This window comes from Schistocerca gregaria, chromosome 3, assembly GCF_023897955.1.
Source record: "Schistocerca gregaria isolate iqSchGreg1 chromosome 3, iqSchGreg1.2, whole genome shotgun sequence".
NCBI classification, from domain to species: Eukaryota; Metazoa; Arthropoda; class Insecta; order Orthoptera; family Acrididae; genus Schistocerca; species Schistocerca gregaria.
In genome coordinates, this window is record NC_064922.1 from 331,832,153 (window position 1) to 331,844,430 (window position 12,278).

General features: G+C 40.0%; 1 protein-coding gene across 2 annotated transcripts in view; it reads left to right on the top strand.

The window, feature by feature from the left end:
* Positions 1–7,913, top strand: part of LOC126354899 (uncharacterized) — a 147,549-nt gene extending 139,636 nt beyond the window's left edge. For both annotated transcript variants that reach the window (XM_050004963.1, XM_050004964.1), the window contains exon 12: positions 6,454–7,913. In XM_050004963.1, the coding sequence (XP_049860920.1) occupies positions 6,454–6,611 (158 nt within the window). In that variant the 3' untranslated portion in view covers positions 6,612–7,913. The remainder of the gene's footprint in view (positions 1–6,453) is intronic.
* Positions 7,914–12,278: the final 4,365 nt, after the last annotated feature.

Below are 12,278 nucleotides of genomic sequence, written 5' to 3' on the forward strand. Positions count from 1 at the left end.
ACTGACATGTGATTACATTTTCACGTAGTTTGGGTGCATAGATCCTGAGAAATCAGTACCCAAAACAACCACCTCTGGCCGTAATAACGATCTTGATACGCCTGGGCATTGAGTCAAACAGAGCTTGGATAGCGTGTACAGGTACAGCTGCCCATGCTGCTTCAACACGATACCACAGTTCATCAAGAGTACTGACTGGCGTATTGTGACGAGCTACTTGCTCGGCCACCATTGACCAGACGTTTTCAATTGGTGAGAGATCTGGAGAATGTGCTCGCCAGGACAGCAATCGAACATTTTCTGTATTCAGAAAGGCCCGCACAGGACCTGCAACATGCGGTCGTGCATTACCCTGCTGAAATGTAGAGTTTCGCAGGGATCGAATGAGGGGTAGAGCTACGGGTCATAAGACATCTGATATGTAACGCCCACTGTTCAAAGTGTCGTCAGTGCGAACAAGAGAGGACCGAGACGTGTAACCAATGGCACCCCATACCATCACGCCGGGTGATACGCCTGTATGGCGATGACGAATACACGCTTCCAATGTGGGTTCACCGCGATGTCGCCAAACACGGATGCGACCACAGTAATGCTGTAAACAGAACTTGGATTCATCCGAAAAAATGACGTTTTGCCATTCGTGCACCCAGGTTTAAAAAAATGGTTCAAATGGCTCTGGGCACTATGGGACTTAACATCTGAGGTCATCAGTCCCCTAGAACTTAGAACTACTTAAGCCTAACTAACCTAAGGACATCACACACATCCATGCCCGAGGCAGGATTCGAACCTGCGACCGTTGCAGTCACGCGGTTCCGGACTGAAGCGCCTAGAACCGCTTGGCCACCACGACTGGCCACCCAGGTTCGTCGTTGAGTACACCATCGAAGGTGCTCCTGTCTGTGATGCACCGTCAAGGGTAACCGCAGCCATGGTCTCCGAGCTGATGGTCCATGCTTCTGCAAATGTCGTCGAACTGTTCGTGCATATGGTTGTTGTCTTGCAAACGTCCCCACCAGTTGACTCAGGGATCGAGACGTGGCCCCATGATCCGTTACGGCCATGCGGATAAGATGCCTGTCATCTCGACTGCTAGTGATACGAGGCCGCTGGTAACCAGCACGGCGTTCCGTATTGAGCTCCTGAAACCACCGATTCCATATTCTGGTAACAGTCATTAGATCTCGACCAACGCGAGCAGCAATGTCGCCATACGATAAACCGCAATCGCGATAGGCTACAATCCGACCTTTATCAAAGTCGGAAACGTGTTGGTACGCATTTCTCCTCCTTAGACGAGGCATCACAACAACGTTTCACCAGGCAACGCCGGTCAATTGCTGGTTGTGTATGAGAAATCAGTTGAAAACTTTCCTCATGTCAGAAAGTTGTAGGTGTCGCCACCGGCGCCAACCTTGTGTGAATGCTCTGAGAAGCTAATCATTTGCATATCACAGCATCTTCTTCCTGTCCGTTAAATTTCGCGTCTGTAGCACATCTTCGTGGTGAAGCAATTTTAATGACCAGTATTGTACATCAACATATATATAGTTATTATGCATACCATCGTTTTGATTTAACGATCCGAAGTGATACGCTATATTAGCGTGTCCTACGAGTCAGAAAATAAAGTTAGAAAATATTTACAAAAAAATACTTTTATCCATACACCAATAATAGTAAGTTGATACTGATGGTTAAAATATGCAATAGATAAAAATCAAATCGGTTGTGAAAATCCTATAGGATATGAACAAAAAATGCCACAGATTAGTGCTCACAGTGAAGAAACAACAAATAAAGTTTAAAAACTCTTATACACTTTCGATGTCATCTATAACATTTTTATGCTTACAAAACTTCACATCTGACCATTTTAATGGCTTTATTGCATTTTTCTCGTATCTTGTAATCTTTATTGTTGACTGCCATAATAAAAATTGGACGAATTGTGTTTTGGAAGCTACAGATAAAGTGTAACCTAGCGTCAGTATACGAAAAGACGAATGTCGGACACCTTCCAAAACAACCCTCAAACTGGCCAGCACAATCGACTGTTAACAGCTTAGAAGGCCTACTAAACAAAGATGGTCGTCGTCTCCCCAGTTTGAGACTCACAATGCAGCCATCCCAATGGAGAATTCATAGCAGTATGACACCATCTATGATGTGTTGCGCATTTAATACATTTTAAGAAGGCCTCAATTACTGGAGAGGACATCTTTTCGACATTGAAATTTCACATTTTCTCCACTTCTTGCGCAGAAAACAGTATTTTTCTTTTCGATTGATGTATCTGGGCCTGTAGCTGAAATATAGATGAAGACACCTACGACATAGCATGGTCATGTTCTTCAGTCTACTACAGTCGTTCTGCCATGTAAAACTGAATGTGGTCTCAGCAAGATATCAGAGACTTCCTTTGGACACAGCCAAATTGTAAAAAAAATTGTGTAGCAGGGGAAGAGTTTGTCCCTGTGGAAAATGGGAGAAGATAAATGACAGATTCATTGCAGATACTTTGGGCTGGGAATCGTTGCCGTAGTCCGCAAACCGGTATATAGAAATTGTTCATTTCTGTGCCTCGATGAGTGATGTATGACGAGGCAACAAGGAAACTTGGTAATGTTTTGTAAAGGCTACTTGTAAATCAGAGCCGAAATCGCCGCATCGCCATTGCAGTGCCATAATTTACCATGAACAGCCTGACAAACAAACTCAAGTTATGAAATACTTGAGAAATTGAAGGTCTTTGCTGTTGCACTTCATAATTTTAAATATGCTGATTCGTGGAATCATAGAAAATCATCCTGATAAATGCAAGCGATTTCTGTTCAGATAATGAGAATAAGGAGCAATTAAATGAAAATGAGACAGATTGAAAAACTTATATAAACTCTTTACTATTTCAAACGTAATAACCGTAACTGTTAACGCATTTATCCCACTGCGAGACAAGATGGTCAATGCCTTCATGGAAAACTGTCTGTGTTTACTTAAGAAGCCATGATTGTACCCAAGCGAGCACATTTTCATCCAAAGCACGACGACGGCCACGAATGTCATTCTTTATGGCTCCAAAAATATGGAAGTCAGAGGGGAAGAGATTGGGCCTGTGTGCAAATGGGCGGGCACACATGTTGCCCAGTTTGTCTCAAGTACGCTGCAGACGTTTCGCTGGGATCACATCCCCCATACAGTCCCGCTCCCTCTCCATGTGATTCCCATATTTTTAGAGCCTTGAAGAAACACATTCACGGCCATCAATTTGCTTCAAAGGAAAAGGCGCACACCTGGGTACAATCATGTTTCCACAAGCAATTTTTTCCATATGGACACTGTCCATCTTGTATCACAGTGGGGTAAATATATTAACAATTATGGCGAAATAATGAACAGTTGGTTTACTTTTTCCCATCTCTCCCATTTTCATTTGTCTGTCAGTTATATGGACACTATGCCCCCAGATTCTCCCTCTTGCCTTCCCTTTCAGGCATCTATGCTTCAGAATACTGAATTTGATTTGTAATCTGTCTCGTGTATCTTATTTTGTTCATCGAATGCCTTACATTATTGACACGATAGTCTACATGTTTTCTTGTACCTGCGTTATGGGGGACTTGGACATGTTTCCCACGCACACATTACTGCTTACATGTAGTGGTGATGTGCCCACAGTGACAAAAATCACATGTGACAGGCGACGTAAGGCCTCAACCTGTGGTGGATGAAACTAGTCGATGTATGTTTGGGCAATGAAGGTGACTTATGTGTAAGTGTAAATGGAGCTGCATTCACTAGCTCGACATTGAACCTCTTCTTTCTATTCTTCACAACAGTTATGTCTTCATCCTTTAATTCATTGAAGAAGGTGTGCGTTACATTTTTGCACAATAAAACACTCTTCCTGTAGTTCAAAGTCTGCTGGAGTTTCATGCCTGCAGGGTGCTAACAGTTTTGCATTCTATATCTGCATTGCTTGCTGCTTGATAGCCATTTTTATCTATGTCCTATTTTCCAAACAGTCCACTGATTTCAGTCCACTTTCTGTACACTGAAGACTGTTTCGCAGATTGAAGGGAGAAACCTTCTTAAATGACCCCTCTGTTCATTTAATACTCTAATTGGCTTTCTCTAGATTGTTCTAAACCACTGTCTACTTTCCTGTGGTTGAGAATTATTTCCTGAGCTCAGTGGGCTACTCAAAAAGTCCTCTTACTTAAGCACGTGTTATTGCTCCGCGTGGTACAGTCATCCTGTGGAAGTGTTTTTATCTGAAGAAGCAAAAACATAGTGTTCCCATGAAATGTTGGGAAATAAATGTTGACCCAGACAGATCCTCTTATCTACACTAGTTTAATGAAACTAGGACGCAGCTGGTACCCCAGAGATCTCTGGCTAAGGATAGGTAAATGCAGGACATCTATAACAAAGAGAGAGAATCCAATAATGTCTGATTACAAGGTTAGTGGCAAATATTCAAATCATTTCACATTGTTTACATATTTATGAGTAATATTAAGAGATGATATGAAGTGAGATGAACTCTCAAAGCCCAGGCTATGGAAAGTGAATGGAAAACTTAGATTTGTTAGTAGGGCAGCTGTAAAGGAGACTGTGTACAAGACACTAGTTTGTCCAGTTCTATTGTACTGCTCCAGCATTTGGAGTCTTTGTCAAGTCTGCATGGCAGCAGACCATGAATGGATTTAGAAACACCCTGCTCCGACTGTACCAGTTCACTGTAGCCCATATGAAAGTGCAATGGAAGTTCTCAGGGAAATCTTGCATAAAATCCTTTGAGTAAAATCCTGTTGGGTCATATCAGGGAGCTTGTATTTGAGGAAGATTGTATGACCACTCATCATTGTATATCAATTGTGCAATTGTGATGACCATGAGACTAAGATAATAGGGTGCATATAGAAGCATACAAGAGAATCATTTTTCTCTCGCTAATAGTACGATATGAAGTATCCTCCACATATCACTTGGTGGCTTGTGGGTATAATTTAGAACCAGATTCACCTTAATAATTATCCATCCCTGCATCAAGTACCACATCTCGAATCTGGGCTAATTTTGTGTGGAGTGTTCTATCATCCTCACAGTCAAACCCTTAATCCAAGATACCCGTCACCTATGAAATACAACTTTTCACCACTGTGTAGCACAGTGGCCAATGGAACATGGAGATCTTCATTTTGATGCCCTTGTCATGCCGCCAAACAAGGATGTTTACCTGTAACTGCTGTGGCTTGCAGGAGTGATAAATAGCTTAAATTCATGCCATGTGTCTTGCTGCAGCCTGTAACCCACTGAATCCACAATGTCCATGTGGAAGAGCCATTGCTACCCTGACAACTAGAAGAATGGCACTACCACCACTCTGTAGCAGTCATAATACCCCATGACCTGCCACACTGTGTGTAGAAAATGAATGAATCAGCTTCAGGCATCTGTAGTTCTAAACTCATGGTCAGCTGCATACATGATCAACTGCATTTTTTAACTCTTACTTGCCCACACAACCCCTTTCTGAAATATTAATAACTCTCCCTATACGTTCTAGGTTGATTTTCATTTCACATACTTGTCTAAATTCTTGTCATGTAGCATGCTAAGATGATATCATCTTATCTGGGCCCTAAAGCATTTAGCAACACCCATGTCAGTATGATGTGAGCATTAGCAGAAGCAGACCCAGGGGGGAAGATTGCATGTCATTTGTTAGACTCTTACATTTTTCCCTAATTTATTCTCAGAAAATTAACTGAGAAATAGGTACACGTGAAATTATGAACACTTATCCTGATTTTTTTTCTAGTCAGGGAGGTGGGGGGCTAAGCACAATCTCATGACACCTCCCCTCCCTTACTGCCCCCCCCCCCCCCCCTTGGATCACAACTGAGCAGTAGGGTGCAGATTATAAATTTCAGCTTAATGGAACAAGCAGTCCCACAAATTCGATTTGCTTACTAAACTTTATGTCTGAAACTTTGGCAGAGAAAGTAGTTATGAAATGAAAATCAAGTATTCTGCATCCAAACTGAAATTCACTCACCTGGTTGGCCACCCCATTGTTTTGTCTGCTCCATTTTTGTCTCTGCATGGGGAAAGTTCCAATAGGTGACACAGTGGCCACTGTAGGAGGCAATCCTTTGAAATCGAATGCTGTTCTGTTATGTGTCATTACAATGACTCCTAATTTCTCTAACTCTGATCTACTATTTAAGCACAAATAATACTTTGAAATATTGACCTGCCGTAAGCTTGGATCGGAACTGCATGGTTACGTATATGACACATTGTACAGAGAGCACAGGAAGGTGATAAGCCATCTCAGAAAAGGTATACCCAAAGAAAAGTGTTTGGATTCCCTGATTCTTCTAAACACTCACTAACAAGCCTCAGCACTGGCTCTAGCTGTGGATAAACTTGTGTTCGCAGGAATGGGTGTGAGCATTCTGAGCTATGCTGGTGGGCTGCAGCTGGGACTACAGCTGGACAAGGCCGTGGCACTGGGACCAGATGATGAGGCACGGCTGCTAACAGTTGTCGCTGCAGAGATACACCGTATGGACGCCGCCAGTCGTTCTGACCACTGAGATGGACTATCCAGCATCCAGGTCGGCACTTCCCAAGGCCACACATGTTCACTGTGTTTCCATTTCTTTCTCTCTATGCAGCCAAGCCATCCAGAGTATTCCTGCAGTTATCACAATAGCCGTACAGTAACATTAAAGAATAAAATATTTTTAAAAATTGTCAAGGAATGTGACTTCTGCCATGAGTATGAGAAGATCTTTGTTAAGTGCATGACAGAGGATGCCCTTTATTGCACCAACATTCAGATTTCTTCCTGTTTCATTCATGGATGGAACATGGGAAGAATGTTTATATAATTCTGTGTAATATGTTATAGTTTTATGCTTATCTTCACTGGCCCTATGACACACATAGATATATAAAGAATATTCATAGCTTTCAATTTAAAGCTAGTTTTTTGGAAGTTGGTAAGTAGGCTTTTGCATGGTTCCAGGTACGTAAAAGCTGAGATTCTGGAACATGTGTGAAACTAAATCATGAGTATTTGTGCTGCATTTCTCTGTTTCTGATTAATGAGCCCTGTTAGTATAACCTGACAACTGTCAGTCATGTAATCTGTTTTGTAGGCAAATGGCAGTTTCCTTAAATCCTTACCAATGGTCTGAGGCCTGTCAGTTACTTTATCTGCCATTGAGCCTATTTATGATCGACCCACTAACATTCCCTCTGACAACTACTCCTACAAATTCGTCTACCAACATTTATGAACTGTCAAATGATACTAGCCCATGGTTATTCAAACTTCTTGCTATTCAAGATAATATACATTACACAGTGTGGAAAATCCACAAAAACTCTATGTAGCAGACCACAACCATAATCACACTTCCAGGCAAGGATTGCTGGGGTCCATAGTTTTCCAACCCAGATAACAGATTTCCCTTTTGACTAGAACCCCAACCTGAAAAACCTCCACAGCTGTTCTAGCAAACATGCTTCAAAGTCAGATATTCAGTGCACAGTTATTTCAACATTACAACAAAAGTAAAATATTTCAACACAGATTTCCAGCTTTTAATAGTTCCCCATAAACAGATAACTTTGTGAAAACGAGTGAGCTATGATCCCATAGAAGACATTCCGCTCTTAAAAGTTAACTATGCACAGTTTCATGTTGACCATAAATTCTGAGATGTACTATGCAGAACCTCAGCTGAGAGCTAGCAAAATTTTCTGTCTCAGAGAGAAGTCAACTAACAACAAGCCAGTAAATATTTAGGTGTTTCGTTCAATAACTGACATTTTCAACATGGCTCTCTCAGCAACACATCAGTAAAAAAAGAAAGAAAGAAAGAAAGAAATGTTGTCAAAGCAGCTGGGATGCATATGTTCAATTATGCAATTTGAATGACAATACTTAGGATTATTTTTACAATTCTGTTATTTATATCATTGTCCTCATTATGTGGTCAACTGCAAAGAATTTCAAAGAATTTATAAGCATAGAGAAGTGATTATGGTTTGACTCTCTATACCCATTATCCATTCATATTCACTTGTATTCAATTGGAAGTATGGCATTTTACTCTATTAGCAGACAAGTACCACCGTGGGATGTTCAAATGTATTATAGAGCATACATACAGGATAACCACAATAAATTGTTAAAAAAACTCATTTGTTTACTTGAACATTAAATCTCACTGGAATGCGACACTAATGGATGGACATAACACACCTATCTCAATCTAATTATTACATATTCAGTATAAACAAACCCAGCCAGAATTTTATTTATGGTGCCATCCTGTGTCCTTTATTTACAGATAGCTACTAAAAACAGTTAACACTGAACAGAAGTAGCAGAAAATACCCTAAAGCTTACCATGACTGGACATTGTAGTGACATGTTGAAACAAATTAACAGTGACTGGATTGTTACAGTAATCATACAGGCATCTGCTGGCTGTGATTAGGGAAATCCATCGGAAATCTAAGTGAGGTTGGCTGAATGAAACTTTTAGCTTCATTTCTATCCAGTAATATGTGCCAAAAATAGCATTTTATACAGATGAAATACTGTGAGGAGCTGACAGATTAAGGAACACTAGGTGTTAAAGACAAAAGTCCAGATTACAATACAGGTCTGGCATGCAAGGTAAAAAATACTTGGTACTTCTGGAGCAACCTGCATATTAACATTACTGAATCATTCACAAATAGCAATGTCAGAGAAATAGTGATAGGTTGAAAGTAGGTGATGAATACTGTGGCTCTGTTAAACATTGTTATTGCTGTTTTCTTATTCAATATTCTTCCAATACTGTGGAAAGAATACTGTTCTTCACATCTGTGCCTAGCAATGCACCTTCAGGTGGTTTTATTTCATCAGTTTGCATACATATTCTTTTCTTACATTTTGTTAACAAAAAGAACAAATACAAAGATACAAGATTCCCATATCTCCACATTTGTCCATTGTAACCTGTAAAAATATTGTGTGAGAAGTTATATGATCCATCAAAAATTTTATTGGCTAAACAATTAGAATAAAAGATAGCTTCATTATCTAACATTTACCCATATTCAAACTCACTCTAAGAATGCATCAGCCTCATGCTCTAACCATATTGCAATGTTTATGAACAAATGACTAATATATTCTAAGCCTTTTTTATTCCAATGATGACGACATTAACTGTGAAGAGCTTTTTAATTGGACCACTAGCATATGGAAGTACGGACTTATGAAATTACCTAAGCAGCCCAAAAAACTGTACACTATCCTTCATTGACATAACTGCTCTCAAGTTTTTAAACGATATGAGATCCAATGCCATTTCAACCAGTGTAGTACAGTGTAAGTTTCTTCTGCAGATCACACTGCCAGATAAGGAGACCTACCTGTCTGATGATATACGCAAGTCCTTGAATATGTCCTTAGCTACATCTGTAAAATGGGCAAGAAACACTGTACCAATGAAAGTAAGATAAAGTTTTGCTTTTACAAAGTTGCCCTTACAGTTTTGTGTGTCACCAGTCTTTGGCTGGTTTGATGTGACCAGTCATCAATTCCTCTCTTGTGTCATCTCTTCATCTGAGTAGCACATGCACCCTGCGAACTCAATTACTTGTTGGATGTATTCCACTCTGTCTTCCTCAACAGTTTTTACCCTATACAGTTCCATCTACTACAATGGAGGTTATTCTCTGTTATCTAAACACATCCTATCATCCTTTCCCTGTTTCTTGTAATATTTTCTACATGGTCCTCTCCTTACTGATTCTGTGAAGAGCCTCATCTGTTCTTAGCTTATTAGTCCACCTAATTTTCAGCAACCTTCTATAGCACCACATCTGAAACACTTTAGTTCTATTCTTCACTGGTTCTCTTACAGAGCATGATTTCCTACCACATAATGGAGTGCTACAGATGTACATTCTCAGAATTTTTTTCTCAAATGATGGCCAGTGTTTGATACTAGTAGACTTCTTTCGCTCAGGAATGCCACCTTTGCCTGTGCAACTCTTCTGTTTTTATGCCATCCTATATTCATCCTCCACACATTATTCTGTTTCCTAGTTAGGAGGACTTTACCGTCTCTGGCTTTAATGTTTATTACATCACTAATCTAATTTATTTTCCTCCTCATAATTTTTGTCCTTTCCTTTACGATCAGTCTACATTTTGCGCTCAGTTTACACATCATTCCTTTCAATATGTGCAGCAATTCTTCCTCAGTTTCACTGAGGACAGAAATCTTAGCAATAAATCTTATCATTAATATCTCTCATCCCAGTCTTGCACCTTCCTCTTATTTCTTTCACTGCTTCTTTGATGAAGGAGTGAAAGACTGCATTCCTGTCTTATAAACTCTCTCATACAAGCACTTCATTCTTGGTTCTCATACACATTGTATATTACCCATATATACCTATGGTGTACTCCTATTTTCTCATTATTTCAAACATCTTGACCATTTTACACTGTCATACACTTTGTCTAGGTCAACAAATCTTACGAATGCATCTTGACTTTCCTTCAGTCTACCTTAAATTATGAAACCCAACATCAGAACTGCATCTCTGGTGCTCTCACCTTTCTGCAAGACAAATGGATCGTCATGTCACACATTCTCTATGTTCTTTTCCATTGTTCTGTATATTACCATCATTAGCAAATTGATTGGATGAGCTGTTAAAACTGATTGTGTGACAGTTCTTGCTCTCATCTGTCCTTGCTATCTCCAGAGTTGTGTGGATTATATTTGTCCAAGAGTATGTCTCCAATTTCATAGATTCTGAATACCAACTTGTTTAGTTGCTACTTCTCCCAGCGATGTTAGAAATTATGAAGGGAAGTTATTTATCTCTTCTGTCTTGTTTGATCATGTATTCCAAAGCTCTATAAAATTCTGACTCTAATAAAAGATCACACATGTTTTCCATATTGACTCCCATTTCTTCTTTCATTTCATCAGACAAGTCTCCCCCTCATAATGGCCTTCACTTTACATCTATCCTCTCTCTCCACTGTATTCAACAACAGAACTCCCATTGCACTCTTAAGGTTGAAAGATTATTTCAACCTTTCTATATGCTGAATCAGTCCTCCTGATGACCATTTCTTTTTCGATTTCTTCATATTTTTCCTGCAGCCATTTCACTTACACTCTCTGCACTTCCCACTTGTTTCAGTCCTTTCAATGGTTTTCACAGGCTTCTGTATCTCCCTTTCACTGTTCATTGCTTATCCATTTTCCTTTTAAGGGCAGTTCTCCACTACAAGGGCAAGGTGCTGCCCTGAAATTCTGTCCACTCTTCTGCCTCTATAAGCCTGCTGGCAGAATAAGGGTCAACCCCTTATGCTGGAAGACTTCGTCCACCACTGCTGATGGTTCTTTAGTCAAAATCTAAACAGTGCCTGGGATCAAAACCAAGGGCATTTGAACAGTCAAAGACACTACCCTAGACCATGGGTACATGGCAATACAGTATCCACTTTTATCAGAGGTGCTTCTGACTTTACATGATCTGAATGCACCAAAAAATGTAATTAATCTGTATCATTATTCAGAACACCAAAGTGCTTCATTCATCTTGTTTTTGTTAGAAGCAGTACACCTTTGGCTTCCTGCAATCCATGTACCATGTACAGGTCTCCAAGCCAGTTATACAGAAGTTCCCAAGTGCCATAGGTCTGACTTAGTGGCGCGTGGATTTTTCCACATAGAGATACTGTTCCTAAAAGTGAACACAACCAGGTGACAAGAATTCATTGGCCTGTCAAAGAATAAATTCTGAGCTTTTCAATTAGTAACCTGACCCACGTCGTCATTGGGTTGTGGACCACTGCAGCTGCGGCGAGGACGGAGCCTCTCCGGCGTTTCTAGGTTCCCGATTAACATACAATACAATACAACCTGACCCACTTCCAGTGCGCAATGTCAGTGAAGTTTTCATATTTTCTGGCCTATTTAACAAAGCTTCAGTTAATTTGTCTCCATATGTGACTAGGAAAACAAAAAGGGATCCGTTGTTGAAAATTATAGATTTTGAGATAGTGCAGTTCTGAATTTGGGTGAGTTATGAGAGGTTGAATGTATGTGATGGAAAAGATGTGTCTTCAGAGGATGGATTTTAATGTTTCACTTTACTACCATTGTTTAATGGTACATATTTAAGAAAGAAATTTAGTGTGTTTTATATATATATATATATATATA